The sequence below is a fragment of the Cetorhinus maximus genome, chromosome 5 (genome assembly GCF_964194155.1).
Source record: "Cetorhinus maximus chromosome 5, sCetMax3.hap1.1, whole genome shotgun sequence".
Classification (NCBI taxonomy): Eukaryota; Metazoa; Chordata; class Chondrichthyes; order Lamniformes; family Cetorhinidae; genus Cetorhinus; species Cetorhinus maximus.
The window spans coordinates 100,088,924-100,113,337 of NC_135883.1; the positions used below are offsets into that span (position 1 = coordinate 100,088,924).

The 24,414-nt window shown below is 40.5% G+C and overlaps 1 protein-coding gene across 1 annotated transcript; it reads left to right on the forward strand.

The window, feature by feature from the left end:
• The first annotated feature begins 4 nt into the window (after positions 1–4).
• Positions 5–24,309, forward strand: ccdc25 (coiled-coil domain containing 25). The gene is made up of 9 exons (XM_078542246.1): positions 5–125; positions 12,481–12,528; positions 13,470–13,509; positions 13,722–13,773; positions 14,912–14,987; positions 16,615–16,718; positions 17,103–17,305; positions 20,439–20,484; positions 23,315–24,309. The coding sequence occupies exons 1-9, from the start codon at positions 101–103 to the stop codon at positions 23,345–23,347; spliced, it is 627 nt and encodes a 208-aa protein (XP_078398372.1). The 5' UTR covers positions 5–100; the 3' UTR covers positions 23,348–24,309.
• The last annotated feature ends 105 nt before the right edge of the window (positions 24,310–24,414 follow it).

The window sequence follows — 24,414 nt, forward strand, 5'->3', positions numbered from 1 at the left end:
AGAGCTGCCTGCAGTGATCACGTGGCCGCAGCGCCGGCTCCGCCATTGACTTCCCGGTCAGCCGGAGCCTGAGCCCTGAACCTCCATCTGCTGCTCCACAATGGTTTACTACTTCACCAGTAATGGTAGGTACACCGGCCCGCGCCCACTGGAAACCCCTCCTGGTCTTTTTCAGTGGTTTGGAAGTGGTTCAGAGCATTGATATGGGTCCCCCGTAGAGGCGGGGGGGGGGAAGGGGGCTCGGCATTGAGCACGGCCTAGTCGGTCTTTCAACAGCTTCTCTCTCTATTAACTGGAATTGGCTTTTTCCACATGTTTTCTTTTGGACAAGTTTCCTTTCATTCTGGTAACGATTTCTTTTTATGGCGTAACATGGCTTGAGCACGAACACTTGACTCGAACACTTTTTACTGATCTTTAAAGAGGAGCACAATTCGTGTGTAGTAAAGCAAAATACTGGAGAGCTTGTCGGTGGCCTTTCATCAGTCAGAACACCTGGTAACGATGTTAACTCACCCTCTGCGCAGGTTTGGAATCCCCCGCCCGAAACTTTTTATATATTATATATATATTTAAATATTTTTATTTGAAAGCATCCAACAGTGGTAAACTAAATTAAGCTTTCCCTATGTGGTTGTGACATGTAATTTCCATCCGTGTTCAGCCTCTGTAAATAGTCCAATTTGGACCAGAATTGTTGAGCTATTTGCAACAGATTTTAAAATGCTTAGCACAACAGCAAGTTCTTGCATATGCTGATCAGGCTTTTGTCATTATCTTTTTATATCTAATTTTTCCTCCTGTGTATTTTACTCCATATACATCAAGTGTATATTCATCAAGAAAAGCGGAACAACCATTCTGCTTTTTATTCATCTTTTCACATGTGCCTGTGCAAAGTTTTTTAAAAAGATGAATATTTATTTAGAATGAACTAATGTATAATTAAGCCAGGTAGTTGAAGATAAGGGAAAGAAAGGGATATAAGAACGGTGTGAGCACTTGTGCTTCAGACTGATACTTTTTTTGGAGATAACACCAACGCACTGGTTGAATCGCACACTGTTTCAATTCAAATATTTATGTAAATTGTGAAGAATCTAGTTATCAGAAGTAAAAGCAAAATACTGTTGATGCTGGAGATCTGAAATAAAAATGTTATGGAAAAACTCAGCAGGTCTGGCATCATCTGTGGAGAAACAGAGTTAACATTTTGAGTCCAATATGACCTCTCTCCACAGATGCTGCTAGACCTACTGAGTTTTTTTAAAGCACTTTGTTTTTATTTCTCAAAAGTAAGAGTATATATACTATTCTCAGGATTGGCTCAATAATGGATGCAAATCAACATAGATCTGTTCAATTGTAATTAACAAAGGTGCATGAGGAACATGTGTGTTTGCTGATGGACATTGGGGGCAACATGTCCCAGGTCAGCATTTATTGCCCATCCATAATTGTCCTTGTTCAGAGGATATTTTTAAGAGTGAACCACATTTCTGTGGATCTGGAGTCACATGTAGGCCAGACCAGGTAAGGACAGCAGATTTCCTTCCCTAAAGGACATTAGTGAACCAGATGGATTTTTATGACAATCGTTTCATGGTCGTCATCAGACTTTTCATTCCAGATATTTATTAAATTCAAATTCCACCATCTGCTATGGTGGGATTTGAACCCCGGGTCCCCAGAACATTACCCTGGGTCTCTGGATTACCAGTCCAGTGACAATACCACTACACCACCGCCGCCCCCTTATCATATCACGCCCCCTCATCCCAGGCACCGATCTATCGAACTTTTGCTGTATGCTTCCAATGCAAGTATATCCCTCCTTAAATATGGAGACCAAACCTGCACATACTATTCCAGATGTGGTCTCACCAAAACCTTGTACATTGTAGCAAGATTTTATTCACTACCTCTTTCATAAAGCAGTAAGTTTAAGTCCGAGATCGATAGTTTTTTGATGCGAAAGGAATCGAGAGATATGGGGATAGTGAGGGAAGGTGTGGCTGAGGCCGATGATTGGCCATGATCTTATTGAATAGTGGAGCAAGCTCAAGGAGCTGAATGGCCAACTAATGTTAATTTTTTTTTGTTGTATTTCAATGCGACCCTACAATTTTTACAGTGGCAGTAGATCTGAGGTGGCTAGCTGATGATTTGCATCAGGAGTCTTGAGGAATGAAGATGGTACTATCTCGTCCTTGGTGTTGGGCTGGTTTCCCTTTTAAGGCAGCCGACTGTTAATGCACCTTGTATGACATCATATGGAGAACAGGTTAGGTTTCAGAAAGCATTCTGAAGCTCTTTGGAGGAATGAGATCTGGTGCTGGAAATTAAGTATTTGTCAGAGTCTCCCAGTGCATGTTCAGCTGTGAATAAAGGAACATGTGTCCGAGAAGAAATAGGAGGAGTGGATTGAAAGTTAGTGATGCCATCAGCATGTAGGCAGTAAATTGCAGATGGTGTTTGATGCAAGGACATTAATAAGGCTGCAACCAAAAAACATGCGGTGTTGCATGGTATGATTTACCCCCTGTTGTCTAGACTTCCATGGAATATTAATGAACAATTTCTCCCACTGAGTAGCATACAAAGTTTTCCAGAGTCAGCACTCATTGCCAAGACTGCTGCCTTCCACACATTGGAATCATGTCCTATCATGCCTTCCCTTTGAGTCAAAGTTGTCTTCCTTTCCGATGGGTGGCGGAACCAGCATTTTAGTGCTGCTTCAAACTAAAGGGGTTTAAATTAAATCTGATTTCATGTAAGACTATTGCTGTGAAGAATTTTTATTCCGCTTAAGTGTTTAGGACTCACCAGAACAAAGCCAATATCCCCTTCCAGGGACTGAGTGTAAAGTCACGTCACTTGGTGGTCAAATACTTCTGGAAATATGCAGGTTATAATTGGGGAAAAATACCGCACAAACCAGAGAATTGCCACCACCAGCAAATTCCCCTCCAAGCCACACACCATCCTCACTTGGAAATATATTGCCATCCCTTCACTGTTGCTGAGACAAAATCCTGGAACTCCCTTCCTAACAGTATTGTGGGTGTACCTACACAACATGGACTCGAGGAGTTTAAGAAGGTGACTCACCACCACCTTCTAAACATCGCTAAACTGCCCTGGCTTCCAATTTTCTGTGTGAAAGCTTCTGAACTCAGTAATTAAAGGTTAAACTTGCTTGTGGCCATTTATCTACATATATATGCTTAGTGTATCTCAAGTTTGTTAGAGGTAAAGAGTTGATGTGTGTAGACCATAGGAGCCTAGATCCAATGTTGTAATCACACAGTAGAAGCCTGGTAGAGTTTTAATCAGCCAAGCAAAACTGAGGATATTTCTTCTCAGCACAATATACCAAATGTCTTTGTCCCCTGCGATTTCAATCTCTGTCTAAATTTATTGTGTTCTCTCTCCTGAATTCACTGCCCTCTTATCCTTGCTAAATCTCTCTCTCCATGTGAACTTCCCAACCTATATTCACAGCCACCCTTTTAACCTGCCATCCCACATGGCAACACTACTCCCATAGTTTGAATCGGCATCTCTGATCACTTTCTTGTTTCACGTACCACCCACACCCCCCCTTCCAGTGCCCCAGTGCTGCCATCTCCTGTATCTGTCCTTGCCAAAAAAATTTGCTTATTGCACATTCAAAATTTCAACCATTTAGCCTTTGGCTGCCAGTTCACCACAACATTTCTGCAGCTACTGATTTAGTCAACCGTGCCATCACCTCAATGAAATCATTACTCTCTCTCACCCTGGCCTTTTTCCCTGGTCTGGCCCTCCTCTCCACTCAATTAAATCCAAGGGATGCAGACTTGAAAATATATGGTGCACAACTGGTTTAGCCATCCACCGTCAGGTGTGGCTGAATGACTTAAAACACTACTGGGTCCTGCTCTCTTTTAAAACTGCTGACTATTTCTGGAGAATGCAAAGATACCCCCCTGGCTTTTGTTTCTCACAACTGCAGATCGTCGTAAAGCCCTCTTGTTTGTCCCTGCCACCCTTGTCTCCAACAACTTAGTGTGAGAAGCTCTTGGACTTCTTTGTCATTAAGATTGAGACCATCTGATTAGCTGCCTCTGCCATGTCCCTTTCCCTTCTACTAGCCTGTTGGGCCAATCTTCCTTACTCTAGCTCTGAACTTGCATCTTTCTCTAGTTTCTCTCCTATCTTCTGTCATGCCCTCTCTGAGCTCATCTTGTCCATGAGACGTGCCTACTATTTCCTCAATCCTGTTTCCAATAAATTGTAGATCACCCAACTTCCCTCCTGGGCCCCCATGTTACCTGATACTGTAAATGATTCTCTCTGTTCAGGTATTATCCATCTCTGAGTCTGCTGTCATCACCCCGCTTCTCAAAAACCAACCCTTGTATCCTCTTCCTTGCAAACTACAGTCCCTTCTCCAAAGTCCTTGAGCATGTTGTTGCCTCCCAAATCCATTCTCCTCTTTCTCGAAGCTCCTTGTTTGAATCCCTCCAAACAGGTTTCCGCTCCTGCCACAGTACCAGAACAGCTCTTATCAAAGTCACAAATGGCATTCTATGTGACTGTGACAAAGGTAAACTTTTCCTCCTTGTCTTTCTCAACTTGTCTGCAGCCTTTGACACATTTGACCACACCATCCTCCTTCAGCACCTCTCCACTGTCAGCCATCTGGGTGGGATTGCTTTCACATGGTTCCAAGCTTATCTATCTAATCAGAACCAGAGAATTACCACCACCTGCAAGTTCCCCTCCAAGCCACACACCATCCTCACTTGGAAATATATTGCCGTTCCTTCACTGTTGCTGAGACAAAATCCTGGAACTCCCTAACAGTATTGTGGGTGTACCTACACAACATGGACTCAAGGAGTTCAAGATGGTGACTCGCCACCACCTTCTAAAGGACAATTAGGGATAGGCAACAAATGCTGCCTAGCCAGCGATGCCCACATCCCATGAAAGGCTAAAAATAAAATCGCTTGCAATGGCTTCTCTTTCTGTTCCCTCATCTTTACCTCTGGTGTCCTCCAAGGATCAATTATTGGGTCCCCTCATGTTTCTCATTTACATGCTGTCCCTTGGCAACATTACCCAAAGGCACATTTTCACATGTATGCTGACGACACCCAACTCCACCTCCCCATCACCTCTCTCGATGACTCCACTGTTACTAATTTATCAGACTGCTCATCTGACATCCAGTACTGAATGAGCAGAAATTCCTCCAACTGAATATTGGGAAGACTGAAGCCATTGTTTTCATTCCCCACTCCAAATTCTGTTCCCTAACTACTGACTCCATCCTTCTCCCTGGCAACAGTCTGAGCCAGTCTATTCCCACCTGGTGTCACATTTCACCTGAAATTAGCTTCCGACCTCATTCATGCTATCTCTCTAAGACCCCCTATTTTCACCTCTGTAACACCGCTTGATTTCACCCTGTCTCACCTTATCTGCTGATATCCTTCACCTGTGTCGTCTTCACCTCTAGACTCGACTATTCTAACACATTCCTGACTGTTCTCCCACATGCTACTTTCCCTAAATTTGAGGCCATCCAAAACTCTGTTGTCTGTCTTAATTGCAACAAATTCCATTCCCCTATCTCCTGTGCTTGCTGACCCACAATGGCTCTCTGTCAAGCAATGTTTCGATTTTAAAATTCTCATTCTTGTTTTTCAAATCCTGCCATGGCCTCACTCTTCCCTATCTCTGTAGTCTCCTCCAACCTCCCACCCTTTTTGTGCACCATTGGTGGTTGTGCCTTCAGTAGCCTAGATTCCAAGCTCTGGAATTCCCTCCAGCACCCCTCTAGCTCTCTACCTTGCTTTCTTCCTTTAAGACGCATCTTAAAGTCTACCTCTTTGATTAATCTTAATATCTCCTTATGTGGTTTGGTGTCATACTTTGCCTTATGTTCCTGTGAAGTGCCTTGGGACATTTCATTTCACTAAAGGTGCTATATTTATATAAGTTTGTTGTGTAAATCAACTGTTTGTGTCAGGTGAAATTCTTGATGGGAATAAATGACTAATTGTGCTGTTTGAAAGGATTTTTTTATTCTGGGGGAAATGTATCAGTTACATTTGAATAGTGTCACATATTCTATGTACATTCAGACTATAATTTTGTTTGTGACCATGCATGAATGAATACAAATTTATTTTTTCAAGTTTACATGATCATTTTTTTTCAATGTTTATACCTTTTGCTGTAACATAAAACAAAATTCAAAAAATCAGGGAAGGAAACTTTGTAGTTAATTTGTGAAACATAAAGCAGATTTAAAGCCATGTTGGCGAACCACTTAATTTTGGTTGTCAATGCAACACGTATATGGTATCAAGTACAGCTAACTACAAGAAATGAATGTATACTATGGACAATGTGGAATTATCAGTTGACCAAAGTCCAGTTTAGCAAATGAGCTTTTTAATTAATACAAGTTGTAGCAAGTAATTCCCCGCTGCCATTCATTTGTAAATGTACCTATACTTGGCGAAAGAATGATTTAGTACTTTTGTTAAGCTTTGTTTTAACGGAAATGTAAATTGTTAGACACAGATTGCTGTCCTTGTGCTTTTAGCCAGATATCTGTGCAAAAATAGGTGTGTGATAATCATAGAGGTCTACAGCACAGAAAAAGGCCCTTCAGCCCATCGAGTTGTGCCGGTCAAACAAGTACCTAACTGTTCTAATCCCATTTTCCAGCACAAGGCCCATAGCCTTGTATGCCATGGCATCACGTGCACTTCCAAATACTTCTTCAATGTTATGAGCATTTCTGCCTCTACCACCCTTTCAGGCAGTGAGTTCCAGATTCCCAACACCCTCTGGGTGAAAAAATTCTTCCTCACATCCCCTCTAAACCGCCTCCCCCTTATCTTAAATCTATGCCCCCTGGTTATTGATCCTCCATCAAGGGGAAAAGTTCCTTCCTGCCTACCCTATCTATGCCCCTCGTAATTTTATACACCTCAATCATGTCCCCCCTCAATTTCCTCTACTCCAGGGAAAATAACCCCAGTCTTTCCAATCTCTCCTCATAACTAAAATCTCCAGCCCAGGCAACATCCTGGTAAATCTCCTCTGCACTCTCTCTAGTGCAATCACATCCTTCCTATAATACGGATTCCAAAACTGCACGCAATACTCTAGCTGTGGCCTAACCAGCATTTTATACAGTTCCAGCAAAACCTCCCTGCTCTTATATTCTATGCCTCAGCTAATAAAGGCAAGTATCCCAAAAGCCTTCTTAACCACCTTATCTACCTGTCCCGCTACCTTAAGGAACCAGTGGACATGCACACCAAGGTCCCTCTGATCCTCTATACTTCCCAGGGTCCTACCATTCTTCATGTATTCCTGTGCCTTGTTTGTCCTGCCCAAGTGCATCACCTCATACTTACCCGGATTAAATTCCATTTGCCACTGATCAGTTCATCTGACCAGCCCGTCTATATACTCTTGTAATCTAAGCTATCCTCACTATTTACGACCCCACGAGTTTTCGTGTCATCTGCGAACTTACTGATCAACTCTCCTACATTCAAGTCTAAATCGTTTATATATACCACAAACAGCAAGAGACCCAACACTGATCCCTGTGGAACCCCACTGGACACAGGCATCCAGTCACAAAAACACCCCTCGACCATCACCCTCTGCTTCCTGCCAGTCAGTCAATTCTGGATCCAATTTGCCAAATTGCCTTGGATCCCATGGGCTCTTACCTTCATTATCAGGCCCCCATGCGGGACCTTATCAAAAGCCTTACTGAAGTCCAAGTAGACTACGTCAAATGCATTGCCCTCATCCACACACCTGGTCATCACTCAATCAAATTGGTCAGACATGACCTCTCCTTAACAAAACCATGCTGACTGTCCTTGATTAATCCCTGCCTCTCCGAGTGTAGATTAATTCTGTCCCTCAGAATTGCTTCCAGTAGTTTCCCCATCACTTGAGGTTAGACTAATTGGCCTGTGGTTCCCTGGTTTGTCCCTTCCTCCCTTCTTGAATAACGGTACCACATTGGCTGTCCTCCAGTCCTCTGGCACCTCTCCTGTGGCCAGAGAGGTATTGAAAATTATTGCCAGCGCCCCTGCTATCTCCTCCCTTGCCTCACTCAACAGCTTGGGATACATTTCATCCGGGCCTGGAGATTTATCTACTTATAAGCCTGCCAGACCACTTGGAACCACCTCCCCTTCTATGCTAATTTCTTTAATTATATCACAGTCCTTCTGCCTGATTTCCATACTCACGTCATCCCCTCACTTGTGAACACTGACACAAAGTATTTATTTAGAACCCTACCTAAGTCTTCTGGCTCCACACACAAATTACCACTGGTCTTTAATGGGCCTTACTCTTTCCCTAGTTATCCTCATTACTACTAATGTACTTGTAAAATAACTTTGGATTTTCCTTTATTTATCCTGCCAATGTCTTTTCATGCCCCCTTTTTGCTCTCCTAATTTCCTTTTTAAGTCTCCACCCCCCCCCCCCCCCCCCTGCCTACACTTTCTATACTCTGGGGCTTCAGCTATTTTGATCCCTCAGTATCTGCCATAAACCTCCCTTTTTCTCTTTATCCAATCCTGTATAAGCCTCGACATCCAGGGTTCCCTGGATTTGTTGGTCCCACCCTTTGTCTTTACTGGAATATGTTGGCCCTGTACTCTCCCTATTTCCTTCTTGAATGAGTCCCAGTCCTTTGATGCAGATTTACCTAAAAGTAGCTGCTCCCAGTCCACTCTGGCCAAATCATATCTGATCTTATTAAAATTGGCCTTCCCCCAATTTAGTACTCTTGATTTCTGTCCCACCCTTGTCCTTTTCCATAACAACCTTGAATCTAATGGAGTTATGATCACTATCTGCAAAATGCTCCCCCACTGATACCTCTACCACTTGCCTGGCTTCATTCCCTAAAATTAACCCCAGGACCGCCCCCTCTCTTGTAGGACCTTCTATGTACTGGCTTAAAAAGCTCTCCTGGATGCATTTTCAGTATTCTGCTCCCTCTAAACCTATCACACGGATGAACCCAGTTAATATTGGGGAAGTTGAAATCCCCCACTATTACTACCCTATTATTTTTACATTTCTCTGAAATTTGTCTACATATCTGCTCTTCTATTTCTCTCTGACTGTTTGTTTGGGGGCCTATAAGTACACCCCCAGCAATGTGATTGCTCCTTTTTTGTTTTTCAGTCCTACCCATATGGCTTCATTTGAGGAGCCTTCTAAGATGTCATCCTTCCTTACTGCTGTAATTGATTCCTTGATCAATATTGTGATACCCCCTCCACTTTTACCTCCTTCCCTGTCTCACCTGAAGATCCTATATCCTGGAATATTGAGCTGTCAATCCTGCCCCTCTCTCAACCATGTCTCTGTGACAGCAATGACATCATACTTCCATGTGTTAATTTGTGCCCTCAACTCATCTGCCTTATTCGTCAGACTCATTGCATTAAAATAAATACCCCCAACCTTGCTTTACTCCTTTGTGCCTTAACTGGCCTTTGTGCCTTAACTGGCCTATCATTTCTATGCTTTCAGACTCACTTGCTCTCTCTTCTAATTTTGGCTGTGCATCTCCCCTTGCTGAACCTGCTCTCAGGATCCCATCCCCCTGCCAAATTAGTTTAAACCCTCCCCAACAGCACCAGCAAATCTCCCCACAAGAATGTTGGTCCCATTCCGGTTCAGGTGCAACTAGTCCGCCTTGTACAGGTCCCACCGCCCCCAGAAACAGTTCCAATGTCCCAGAAATCTAAAGCCCTCCCTCCTGCACCATCTCTCCAGCCACGCATTTATTTGGGCTCGCTTCCTATTTCTATACTCACTAGCACGTGGCACTGGAAGTAATCCAGAGATTACTACCTTTTGAGATCCTGTTTTTTAATCTGCTTCCTAGCTCCCTAAATTCTGCTTGCAGGACCTCATCTCTCTTTCTACCTATGCCATTGGTACCAATACGTACCATGGTCTCTGTCTTTTCCCTCCCCCTTTTAGAATGCCCTGCAGCCGTTCAGTGACATCCTTGACCCTGGCACCAGGGAGGCAACATATCATCCTGGAGTCATGTCTACGGCTGCAGAAATGCCTATCTGTTCCCCTTACTATCCAGTCTCCTACCACTATTGCTCTTTCCCTCTTCCATGTTAATTTCCCTTTTCTGTTCATTCATTTATTACCCACAATCTCTATAGTCCTTTTCTGAGAGGTAAATATTTCCATCTAATCTCCCTTGTTCGCAAGTTGTTGCACACACAAATCAGCATGCCTTGCCCTAAACCCATCTATTCCAAATAAATTTCACAAACCCCACTGATATAGAAAGAGTTAACAGTTGCCATTGCCTGTTGTTTGTAGAAAATAAACATTGACTGACAGCTTGCTTAAACGTTAGTTACGATCCTCGTAGAGACGGATAACTTTTTTTTAAAAAGAAAGGAATCTCCCTATGACTCCAGTGGAAAGAAACTGCTGGACAAGATTTCACTTTTTAAAACCTTTACTATAATAATCCAATTAAAATTAACACAATTCAAACATTAATTAACAGACGAAGGATAATTCAAAGAGGTAATTTTTTTCTTCTTTCACGGGATGTCCACATCCCTGGCAAGGCCAACATTTGTTTCCCATCCCTAATTGCCCTTGAACTGCATGGATTGCTAGGTCATTTCAGAGGGTAGTTAAGAGTCAACCATATTGCTGTGGGTCTGGAGTAACATGTAGGCCACACCAGGTAAGGACAGCAGATTTCCTTCCTTAAAGGCCATTAGTGAACTAGATGGATTTTTTGTAACAATTGATCACCATCATGGTCACCATTACTGAGACTTGCTTTCAATTCCAGATTTTATTAATTGAATTTAAATTCCACCAGCTACCATGGTGGGATTTGTACCTCTGTCCCCAAAACATTAGTCTGGACCTCTGGATTACTATTCCATTGACAATACCACTACACCATCTCCTCTTCATTTTAAATAGTTGATTCAACAAATATACATCTTACTTAGTTACAAGCACCCCATTACATCCCTCGTGAATGTGGCACCACGTACAATCTCAGTCTTGCCATCTTGGCCTCCACTGTGTAGGACCTCTCACTGCCCATCCAAAAGCTTTGGCCCTTGAGTCATATTCCCCAGTTCCACCTCCATTATATTTGTTGTGTTGAATTATTTTTGAGGCTTAATTTGTCTTGTCATAAACAGCTGATTATTATATTTGTTATTTAGCTGTACACCAACTAGGTGGTGGACTTGGATACTGTCAAATTACTTATACAAGCAAACAGTATCCATTTTTCTCTGTTCCATACCATAGCTTCTTCATGTGGAGCATTTGGTGTCTGTATTAAGTCCACATACAAGTAGTTTCCAATAGCCATGAAACACTTCTGAAATTAGGAATCTAAACTATTGCCCTGCCACTATCTTAACTGAGAAATCAGCTAATCCACTTCAGACAGCAGACTGTACTTGGAACTTTACTAATCTGAAAGTACCAGATGAGCAGAAATTTCCTCCAACTAAATATTGGGAAGATCAAAGCCCTTGTCTTTGGTTCTTGCCACAAACACCATAGCCACCCACTCTCTGCCTGGCAACTGAAGTTGAACCAAACTGTTCGCGACCTTGATCTTGATCCCGATATGAGCTTTGGACCACACACCCAAGCTGTCACTAAAACCACATATTTCCACCTCTGTAATATTGCCCGACTCCATCCCTGTGTCAGCTCCTCTGCTACTGAAACTCCATCCATACTTTTGGTAACTTCCCTCTTGGCTAGCCTCCTGCATTCTAAACTTGGTCATCCAAAACTATGCTATCCATCTCCTAACTTGCACCAAGTTCCACTGATCCAAAATGCAGATTGACACTCCTGTGCAGTATTAATGGTGTTCTGCATTGTCAAGAGGTGCCACCTTTCAGATGGGATGCTAAACCATATCTGCCCCCTCAAAAATATGTAAAAGATAACGTGGCACTATTTCAAAGAATGGGGAGGTCTCCCCCGTGTCTCCAACCAACTTCACCAAACCAGTTATCCGGTCTTTATTGCAGCCACTGTGGGGAGACATTGAGCAAAGGCTAAGCACCTTCAGATAGAATGAAAATAATTAAACACCCTTTAAATTTTTAACTTGGCCTCTTTCACACATTACTAGTACTGCTCTATTAATCAAGGAAGTGAGACCCCCACCTGACCCCCAATCTATCAGATGAATACTTGTGGAGTAAAGGAAAACAAAACTGGATGCAGTAATGTCCTACAAAAAAAAGTGTATAATTAATGTGATAAAAGATCATTAGAACTTTAAACTCTTGAGATTATATGGTTAAATCTGGAGATTTTGCAATTAATTATAGCCTTTTATCGATTGCTTTCCTACTTTTCATTTTTTTTGTTACTTTTTCTATTTTATTGCAGTTGTTTCTTCGCCATATACAATATACATGGGAAAGGATAAATATGAAAGTAAGTGCCTACTTTCTTTTCTTCCCCCCTCTGATAAATGGTTTATAGATACTGGCTTAATCACTTTCATTATCTCAAAGGAAACTGGATCAGTTAAATATAATTTTAACAAACTAGATTTGGTACAAGTTGGCTGAGTAAGGGAATGCCAGTCAAAATGTAAGAAAATACTTCTTCACTGTGGGTCTGATCAGGTTTTGGAATAGCTTGCCAAAGGAGGCAAATAGGAACAAATAGCTTGGCTATCCACATCAAATTGGACACACATCTTTGAGAAGCATCTCCGTTATAACTACTAAGTCAGAAAGATGTACTGCATGAATCTACTGATTCACTGACTTTGAGATTTTTGTGTGATTTTTTGAGATCTGCCCTCAGCTAGCCTGCCTATGTCTGCCAACAATCACTTGCACTATTCCTCACAATTTGCCATGCCTTTTGGTATCATCAGCAAACTCTTCCACTTGTTTCTATGATATTGTGTTTCTTGAGTTAATGAAATCTGTAAAATTGACGTGTAAAACTCTGATGTTTAGGTGGATAGAGTTCCTTTGACATTTGGCCCAGTGTGCTATTTTTGGCTTTGATAAAATAATGATCGGCTGCACTGTACCAGCTGGAACTGAGGAAATTCTGCAGGGAGAGATTACTTCCATTATAATTTCAGCTGCTGTTTTCAATAGTCTAACTTTTATGGCCTTTTACCTAAGATTAAACAGGAGTTTCTTCATGGCCAATAGGAAGGGTGATGAATGACTTGGATATACTCTAATGACTTTCTAAATTCTAACAGCATTAGCAACTCAACACTATCTTTAAGCATAATCGAAGAGTATTTAATGGTTTGGGTGAAATCATCTAGCTGGCTAACAAACTGGCAGAGGTTTTAAGCATTTCAGCATTGTGCAGCTTATTATGTAATTCTTTTCTTTAAAACATAGATGAAGACCTAATAAAGTACGGGTGGCCAGAAGATGTTTGGTATGTCACAGTTAATATTGTTCTGTTATTCCTCTGCATTTTTATCCAAAGTTCTCACACTTAAGTATTCTTTTCATTACAATATTTTGGTACCGCTGATGATCCTTTGTGTTGCAATTAATAATGTGCAGATAATATTTGCACTTCTGAATTTGCATAATACATTATTTGTTTTAGTTACCCCTTGTATATCTGGAATAATTTTTTTTTAGGTTTCATGTGGATAAATTGTCTTCAGCTCATGTGTACCTCCGACTATACAAGGTATGGTCAGAACTGGATCCCTTTTCCTTTGAATAAAGTGGCTTTAACAGTTTTTGAAATTAACTACTATAGTATGTTACATGTATTATGATACTCTTCAAATTTTCAAACTGGATTTATGGTAACCCATGAGTTTAAATTTACGTCCCACAAATGAGAGTGCCTGATCACTTGCACATTTATCACTTGTGGGTAACTGTTGGTGGGTGCCATATGTGAAATATGAATTATCTCTTTTGGGTCTAAATTTTGCTTTCTGTTTCATATATCTTGGGGTGGAGGGGGGAATAGGTCACTGAGACAGAGAGCTCCCAGACTTGATATCTGCTCTGTACTGAAATTGTTCACATCAAACATGGTTCTGGGTGTTGGGAGAGTGACGTTTGGTATTGTACATGAGCTAGGGAAGGGATAGGTCCACTGGAATTCCTGCTCCTGATTGTTATCCAATGACCCATGACAGCTAGGGCATATTTGTGGCCTTTGTGCAAAGGTAAAATCAGATTCCTTTGCAGGGACTGTTCTACATTTGAATATCTGTTGGCACATTTATCCAAATGGCCATTTGAGTATGGAAAGATATTGAAGAGCAGCTAATGCATATGGAGCCATATATCAGTTGATGCCTTCAGGTGGATGGACTCGGGAGAATAAGAAGATTGGGATATGACTACTGCAGAAATATGAAGAGTTTTTTAATGTTATAAAGATCTATGCATTAGTAAAGAGTGTTGTAAATAATTTAAGTGCATTATGCTTTCAGTAGATGAACATGTATTTGTCATTGGATCCTTTTCTTCAAAAGATTAAACCCATTGCTCAGATGAAATGATCTCTTGCAATATCTCATTAACAGTGTATAACAGAGATGTTTCAATTTCATGTTTTACTTGATCACAAATTGAATTTTACTCGGACGTGTCGAAGTACATAAAACAAAGGCGCAGGTAGATAGATTCTTGTTAGGCAAGGGAATCAAAGGTTATTGGGGGTAGATGGGAATATGGAATTTGAAACAGACAGATCATCCCTGATCTTATTGAATTGCGGAGCAGGCTTGAAGGGCCGAATGGCCTACTTCTGCTCCTATTTTGTATGTCCGTAAAGTGTGTTAATATATTTCATTTTTGTGTCCTAGGGGCAGGCAATTGATGGCATCCCCAAGGAAGTACTAATTGACTGTGCTCAGCTAGTAAAAGCCAACAGCATTCAAGGTAATGATTGTGGGGCTGTTTTCTTTAGAGTAAGGGGGATTGTAAGGTGATCTGCTAGAAATATTTAAAGTTATGAAGGATAGGACAGAGTACATAGCAGACAGAAATAGACTGATGCCAATGATTGAGGGCTCTAGAACAGAAGAACAAAGATATAAGATTATATGTAAGATTTTAGGCATGTTTTTACATAGAGGATTGTGAGGCTGTGGAATGCACTAGCAGCATTGGTAAAATCGCTCATGTACCACAGAAGGTGGCCATTTGAAAGAGCTATCCAATTAGTTCCACTTCCCCCTCCCCTGTAGCCCCTATATATTTTTTCCCTCTTCAAGTACAGTACACATCCCTTTTGAAAGTTTCTATTGAGTCTGCCTCCACTGCCCTTTCAGGTAGCGCATTCCAGATTGGAAGAGCTCTAACTTGTCCATCCTGTTCTTTTGCCAATTATCTTAAAATCTGCCTCTTCTGGCTATCGAAGCTCTTGCCAGTCTAAGTAATTTCTCCTATTTGCCCTATCAACACCTCTATTAGAACTGAGAAATTTAAGGAGAGACCTGATGAGAACCACCCCAGCTTCGCTCGTCTTTCCACATAACTGATGTCCTTCGTTTCTGGTAACATTCTGATAAGCTTCCTTTGTTTGCTCACCAAGGCCTCAACGTGGTGCCCAGAATTGGACGTCATACTCCAGCTGAGGCGTAACTAGTGATTTATGATGGATTAGCTTAATTCCCTTGTTTTTCTGCGCATGCAACTACTTATAAAGCCCAGGACTCCATAAACTTGTTTAACAACCATACCAAATTGCCCTGCCACCTTCAATGATTTTTGTGTGTGAACTCCCAGGTCTCTCTACTCCCTTCATATTTGTATCATTTCATTTACATTGACTCTCTCATTCTTCCTTCCAAAATGCAACAGTTCACATTTCTCTGCTTTAGATTTCATCTGCCATGTGTCTGCCCATTTGACCAGTCTTGTGTCCTCCTGAAGACCCACTGTATATTACATTTCCAAGTTTTGTGTCATCATCTGCAAGCCATGAAATTATGCCCTTTTGTATCCACACCAGTGCCTTAGATCTTAAATATATAATGTGGAACTTTTATCAAATGCCTTTTAGACGTCCATATACACATCAGCTGTAAACTGACTTTACCTTTGTAAACCTCCTTTTCTTCTGAAATCTTTGTTTGAAAGGAAGACCATACCAACATGTAAAAGAATTGATCAGAGAAGTAGTTGAAGGAAAGGGGAGTGAAGCGACAGAAATAGTGCAGGCACTTGGGTACAGAATTATTATATGCATGGAGAATAAACATCAAAACAGACTGACTGGACCTGTTGCATTATAATTTATTCCTACTGATTAAGACTATGTGCTTGCGAAAACATTTTCTGCAGTAATTCTATGAAAAATCATATTCTGCTGTCTTTAACACTTCTTGGGTGTTTATTTCCTCCCTTATTGGTTTGTGACTGGTTTATGTTTGCTATGAACCACTGACCAAATAAGAATCGGACCAGCCACCAAGATGATCTCCTGTTCAAAATATTAATGATAATGTATTGTTATTGATCGTAACTACATGCACCTATAGTGATTACATTTTCTGTTTATTAGGATGCAAAATGAACAACATAAATGTTGTGTACACTCCATGGTCTAATCTGAAGAAGACTGGTGACATGGACGTGGGACAAATAGGATTCCATCGACAAAAAGAGGTAAGTACAACACTCGCTGCTGAACCAATGCGAGCTAGCATTCAAAGCCTAGTTTACTACTGAACTGTTAATGGTGAATGTTAAGAGGAGCGTTAAACAAAAATGTGGCTTTTCTTTTTAAAAATTCTTTGTCTGCAAACTGAGGTGTTGAATTCTGAAACTTGGAATTATCAAAAAAAATTGCTGCATTGAATAGTTAAAGTAAATTGGGCATGAAATAAAATAGTGTTAAAAAGAGCATTTTTTCTCTGCAGATGAGTTAAAGGTTCACTTACATACTAACTGCATAGCCCATGAATGGTAATTGTGTACAACAACTTTGTGCCATCTTCAGAGGAGTTACTATTTTAGTCGTCATTTGCACAATTTAATTTTTATCATTAGGTAAAGATAATTACAGTAGAGAAAAAGATAAATGAAATTTTAAACCGGTTGGAGAAAACCAAAGATGAGCGATTCCCAGATTTGGCAGCGGAAAAAGAATCCAGGAACAGAGAGGAACAGAATGAGAGAAAAGCACAGATTCAAGAGATGAAACGAAAGGAAAAAGAGGAGATGAAGAAGAGAAAAGAAATTGAAGATCTTAGGTTTGTATGGACATGGTAGGAGAGAGCACATGTTTTCTCTAATTGCTCCTCTTGTTTTTTAAGGTGCTTGATCAATGTCTTTCCTGCCCAAAATCTCTTGGAAAATAAACTTTTGTTTCTCTTGTGGACAACACCTTCTTCCTCCAACGTCTTTCCACTACTGTCCAGCTGGTGGGACTACAGTCACCTGGTTCCACCTTTATCTGCCTAAACGTAGCCAGAAATTCACCTGCAAAGGCTTATCTTCCTGCACCTGCACTGATTCCTCTACCTCTGATGTTCTCCCAATCCTTGGCACCTCCCACCCCATTTCCTATCTACATGCAGCCCCTTAGTGACATCATCCAAAATGCAGTGTCAGTTTTCACACGTACACTGATGACACCCAGACCTATCTCATTGCCACCTCTCTCAACTCTTCCACTGTCTCTAAATTATCAGACTGTATATCTGACATCCAGTAGGATGAGCAGAAATTTCTTCTAATTAAATATTGGGAAGCTTATTGTCTTTCGTTCCCTAGCAAACTCTAGCCCTCTCCCTGATAACTGTCTGAGGCTGGACTGGACTATTTGCAACCTTGGTGTTATACCTGACATCAAGATGAACTTCTGAAAACATATAGTCACACCATCATTAAGATCGCCTATTTCCACTTCCATAAGGACGCCCGGTTTTGTCCCTACCTCAGCTCATCTGTTGAAACACCTAGACTTGTCTATTCTAATACCCTCCGAACAAGCCTCCCACTTTCTACCCTCTGTAAACTTGAGGGTGTCTGAAAACTTTGCCTGTGTTCTAACTGGCATCAATTTATGTTCACCTAAAACCCCTGTTTCGTTGGCCTACGTTGGTTCCCAATTAGGCAACACCTTGATTTTTAAAATTCTCATTCTTGTTTCAAATCCCTCCATGGTCTCACCACTTCCTATCCTTGTAATCTCCTCCAGCCCCACAGTCCTTTGAGATATCTTCTTCATTGGTAGCCATGCTTTAAGCACTGAGAACGGATATAATCTAGGACATTAAGTAGCAGGCCAGGTGCTAGATTTACTCCATTAGGACATATTTATTTAGAGTAAATAAAATGGCACTGCCTGCAGCACCAATTTACTGAATGAACCACAAGGTCCAAATGGACTATTTTTATTCTGAAGATGATTTTGGTCTGTTTCCTTTTAGAAGTGCATTCTTTTATTAAGGATCAAGGTTTATTAGAACTACATGGAATGAGTAAGCCAAATATTTGCTTTTCTAAGATGAAATCCTTGGCCTGGTCAAAAAAAAACTTGCATTTATAAAATGCCTTGCAAAACCTCAGCTGCAAGGCTCTAAACTCTGGAATTTCCTTGCTAAACCTCTTCACCTGTACTTCTCTTTCCTCCTTTAAGATGCCCCTTAAACCTCCCTTCTTTGGCCAAAATTTTGGCCATCTGCCCTCACATGGCTCAGTATCAAATTTTGCTTTATAATGCTCCTGTAAAGCACTTGGGACATTTTGCTACATTGAAGGCCCCATATAAATGTAAGTTATTGTGATAGCGAAGAATCAATCTCTCACTCACTTTTCCAGAACTGCTTCATCCAATTCAGGGTCACAGGAGTCTGAACCTATCCTGTCAGGCAATGGGTGCTAGGTGGGGTACACCCAGGATGGGATACCAGTCCATCACATGCATTGTAGGACAATTTTACCGTAGCCGATCCACCTAACCAGTATGTCTTTGGATGGTGGGAGAAAACCGGAGCACCCGGCGGAAACCCACACAGACACGGGGAGAATGCGCAAACTCCACATAGATAGACACCCGAGGTCAAGATCGAACCCGGGTCCCTGGAGCTGTGAGGCAGCAGCACTAACCACTGCGCCACCGTGCTGCCCCAAGAATCAATTTATTTAATTCAATTATGGAAGAACTTGTAATGTGCGATGGACTTAACATTTTGTCTGAAATCAAGAAGCAAGATGGTATTAATGATGGTTTCTCCTGGAAAAAGAAAATTCAGAACGGGATCCTTACTGGGGGAATAACTGATGCTGTTCGGTGAGGTTTAAACTAATGTAGAGGGAAAACTAGATGGAAAAGAAAAAAAACAAAAGGATGAGGAAAGCTAAAAAACAGGAATAAATTATCAGATAGAGGAGTTAAAAGTCAGGACTGTGTAATATCTATATGAATGCATCCATCATCCAGAACAAAATTGAAGAGTTAAAAGCAGTAATGACAATGGAAGGATATGATGTATAATTACAACAGAAATGTGGCTTCTTTTTGGATAGGACTATTTGTAACATTTTCAAGAGATTTTTTTTTAAAAAAGGGAAAGTTACATGGGATAGGAGTATGAAAGATTCTATCACAATACTAGAGTATAACAATACGTTCTGAAACTGAAATCCAGATGAATAGAGTTAAGGAACAGGAAGGGAAATAGTTGGTCTGCAATACAATTAATTTGTACTAAATGGTTGGTTGAGATGAAAGAGTTATCGACAGTTTAAGAACAGTAGGGCAATAATGATGGGTAGCTTGAACTATCTGGAGATGAGCTGGAATATTTATTTATTTATTCATTTACAGGATGTGAGCCTTGGTGGCTAGGCCAGGATTTATTGCCCATCCCTAATTGCCCTTGAGAAGGTGCTACTTTGAACTGCCGCAGTACCTGTGGTGTAGGTACACCCACAGTGCTGTTAGGGAGGGAGCTCCAGGATTTCGACCCAGCGACAGTAAGAAATGGCGATATAGTTCCATGTCAGGATGGTGTGTGGCTTGGAGGGGTACTTCAGGTGGTGATATTTCCATGAATCTGCTGCTCTTGTCCTTCTAGATGGTAGTGGTCTTGGGTTTGGAAGGTTCTGCCTGAGGAGCCATGGTACGTGGTCACAGTTGGAAATGCTTTCTGGATCATTATATTTATGGTCAAACAGGATAATGTATTCCTTTATTTAATTCTGGGACATGAAATGGAAAAATAACCGAGTTGGAGAAAAGTTGTGGAACTAACCACATCATCAAAGACCAGGGGTGCTGGACTGGGAAAAGGCAACATTTTGTAATACTAGAAGACATCTGGCCCAAGCACTACAGTAAAGTTAGTTATGTTTATCCTGTTTGTATTAACTCCTTAGGTGCTATTCTGCACTTATGAAGTCTGAAAACATGAGCAGCAATCAGGTAAGGAAATATAATTACAATTGACTGCAGTGCCGATCACCATGGCCCAAAAATCATGTTTTTGCATAGCTTGCTGTTAATTTGGTCAGAATACATTTTTTCACATGATGTTTCTCCACCTTTTTCCTGTTCTTTTCTGAAGATATTGAGTAATACTGGGTTACAGTTTCTGTAGACATAGGTGTCTGGTAACCTCCTTCCCAAATGGTTATTCCTCATTTGAATCCAGATTGTTCGTATTGGTGAATTTGAGAGAAAATCTTGCCCTCACCCAACACTCCTGTGTGAATCCATATACTCTTTCCAGCAGGATTACTGATAGTACAGGAGCCAAGCTGATTTCCTATGCCTAGTCCATGGTTAAAGTTCTGTAAATCACTTGAACCTTTATTTGGGTTCTTGACAAGACAAAAGGTTGGCAGACAGTTTTTGTGTAACAAATTAAGAGGATTTATTAAGTAATAAAGCAATACTTAATAGCCAGGCAATAATATGAATCACACACGGCCTTTACCCTCCAGAGCAACTCGGACGCAGGTTACTTGTACAATTCGTAACCCAATCAATATGATCAATACACCATTCACATCAATAGATCATCGATATGCTATTCACAGTTACATCGATACACGATAGCTACATCCTGAACTACAATTAACAAAGTTTAAGGCATGCAGATGATTTTGAGTCTAAATTGTTCTTTGTGTTAACAAAAGGTGTTAACAATCAGAATTTAGCAATACAATCAAAAATGCAAAAATTGCTGGAAAAACTCAGCAGGTCTGACAGCATCTATGGAAAGGAAGATAGAGTTAACGTTTCGAGTCCATATGACTCTGAGTTCTGATGAAGAGTCATACGGACTCGAAACATTAACTCTGTCTTCCTTTCCACAGATGCTGTCAGACCTGCTGAGTTTTTCCAGCAATTTTTGTTTTTGTTTCAGATTTCCAGCATCTGCAGTATTTTGCTTTTAATCAAAAATGCAAATGGCCTAGTCATTTCAAATCATCCTTTACCTGTCTGTTATTGTTAATTTGTACATTCCAAAAGAGAAGACTCAATCTTTTTTTTATTCATTCATGAGATTAATTCATCCCTAAATTGCCCTTTTTTTGCCAGAGGGCAAAAAACCACATTGCTTTGGGTCTGGAGTCACATGTAAACCAGACCAGGTAAGGAGAGCAGATTTTCTTCCCTAAAGGACATTAGTGAACCAGATGAGTTTTTACAACAATTGGCAATGGTCATCATGAGACTGTTCATTCCAGATTTTTATTGAATTCAAATTTCATAACCTGCCGTGGTGGGATTTGAACCTGGGTCCCTAGAGCATTACTCTGGGATACCAGTCCAGTGAAAATACCACTATGCCACAGCCTTCCCAACCATTTTAAACTTCTCTCATTCTATTATGTCATTCTGAAATGTTCTAACTTCCCTTTGTCTCTTTAAATGTCCAGTTTGATGCAACTATCCCTAATCGGTTGCTGGTATTTGAAGAGCTGTTTGCATTGATTAGATGTAAATAAAGGATGTTGTTCAATGATTAGGGATAAATCTTTGCTTACCAAAAGCTCATGCAAACATTTATAAAGTACAGTACCTAAAATTCATATTTCAAGGGTTCTCCGTGGTCGCTGAGACATTTGCATTATCTTCATTGCATTTGACTGAGATCAGCTAACTCAGCACTCAAGGGATAAAATCTGGCACATTAAGTAGCAGAACAGGTGCTAGATTTGCTCCATTAGGACATGTTTATCTAGAGTAAATAAATTGGCACTGCCTGCATCACTAATTTACAGAATGAACCACAAGGTCCAAATGGCCCTTTTTATTCTGAAAATGAATTTGACCTGTTTCCTTTTGGAAGTGCAAGTCATTCTTTTATCAAGGATCAAGGTTTATTAGAACTACATGGAATGAGTAAGCCAAATATTTGCTTTTCTGAGATGAAATCCTTAGCCTGATCAAAAAAAACTTGCATTTATAAAATGCCTTGCATAAGCTCAAGACATCCAAAGTACTTTATAGCCACTTAAGTACTTTTGAAGTGTAGCCCTTTTGTAATCTAAGAAATGTGACAGAAATTTGTATGCAGCATGGTGCCACAAAAAGCAACATGATAATTGTCAGGTAATCTATTTTAGTGATGTTGGTTGAGAGATAGATATCGACCAGGAAACCATGGAGAACTCCCCTGTTGTTCTTTTAAATAGTACCATGGGATCTTTGCATCAGTCTGAGAGGGCAGAGTTAGCTTAGCATCTCATCCAAAACTTTAGCATTGCACATTGAAGTGTCAGCCTAGATTTTGTGCTCAGGACTTTTGAGTGAGACTTGAATCTATAACTTCTGATTCAGAGAAGAGGGGCTACCATTGAGCCATAACTGGTGACCAAAAGTTATATTTAGTGAGATGAATGCTTATTGAGGAATGAAAATTGTCTAGGCTACCTCATATAAAGCCTTTCTCTCCCCATGCCCCACCCCCGTGCTCCTTTACAATGCAGTAGTCCGACAGCTTTTACAATGTTGATGTGCTGCTGCATTTATTAATTCCAGACCTTTAGATTTGTTTCACTTTAGATTTGTTTCACTGTGCATTCCCTAGTGCGCTGGTTTAGAAGTGTTAATTGCTATTGTGTTCCACCATGCAACCAAAAGCTAAGACTGAGAGTCATGTTTCTTGAAATCTTTCTTGTATAATTCCTCTGTTTCTACCATATGAATCTGTGGAACTGCCATTGAAGTAGAAAATTCAGCATGTTTTTTTTGTTGTTTGTGCAAAGTTATCATTTGCCTAATCCTGTTTTTCTTTGTTTAGGATTGTGGTTATGACTCTGATGATTTCATGTAAAGTCGAATGGACGTTAAGCTATAGACATTTTGAAGTGGAGGTGCAGGCCTGCCAAAAATTCTCTCTGCTTTTGACTATAATTGATTGCTGGACCAGTACCACTGAGTTACAAGATGTGTCTTCCCCTGTGATCAACCAAGTGGAAAATGACATTTGTAAATTTTTCTCCATTTGATTTGAAATTTGAACGTGAAAATGCAATTTTGAATTGAGCTTCGCATGGGTGCTTTGAGGGAATGGCTTATTGCTAGGAGTATTATAGCTGGAATTTTTAAAACACGAAGGGAGTCAGTTAAAATAACAGAAGTCTCATCCATAAATATGTAGATTATTTGGGTGTTGTTCACAAGAATTTATGGTTTGATTTATGTTGTAACTGGCATAAAGTTCAAGCAGTGTGAGATTACCTACATGAAATGTCTCGTCTCTTTGTGCTTAAAAGTCAAATAGGCAACTGACTCTGAATTACACTTTTACATTTGTTTTGGAACCACTTAGCATTGGTGTAAAACTGCAGTATGAGTGCGCCCTAAATGTGTATAACTAAAAAGAATTGAAATAAAAACACTTGAAACTAGATGAGTCCTATAGCTGAAATGTTAACCCATCTTTGCTTCATAGATGCTGATTATCCTGGTGTCTTTCCATAATTTTCCTGAAATGTTCTTATACAAAATTATCATTTGTCTAATTCCTTGTTTCAGGATTGTGGTTATGACTCTGATTTTGTGTGAAGTCCACTGGTTGCTATGTAATAACATTTGATGTGTTTAGTCTCTTTACATCCCCTCCAAACTAGATATGTGACTTGGATCTTCGTAATAAGGCCTACAAAGGCAGTAAGAGGCCCCCTGATATACATTGTGGTGTAGCCACATGTTAAGGCATACTGTAAATTTTAATTTGAGTTGTTGAACTTTACCCTGAACACAATGAAAAGAATAAACACCTGAAAACAAAAACATTTGGCCATGTATGAGTTCTTTCCTGGTTTTAAATGGGTGTGCTTTTTTTGACTTTTCTCCACTATTTGCATTCCCAAATGTTGATTTTAAAAACCCACCATT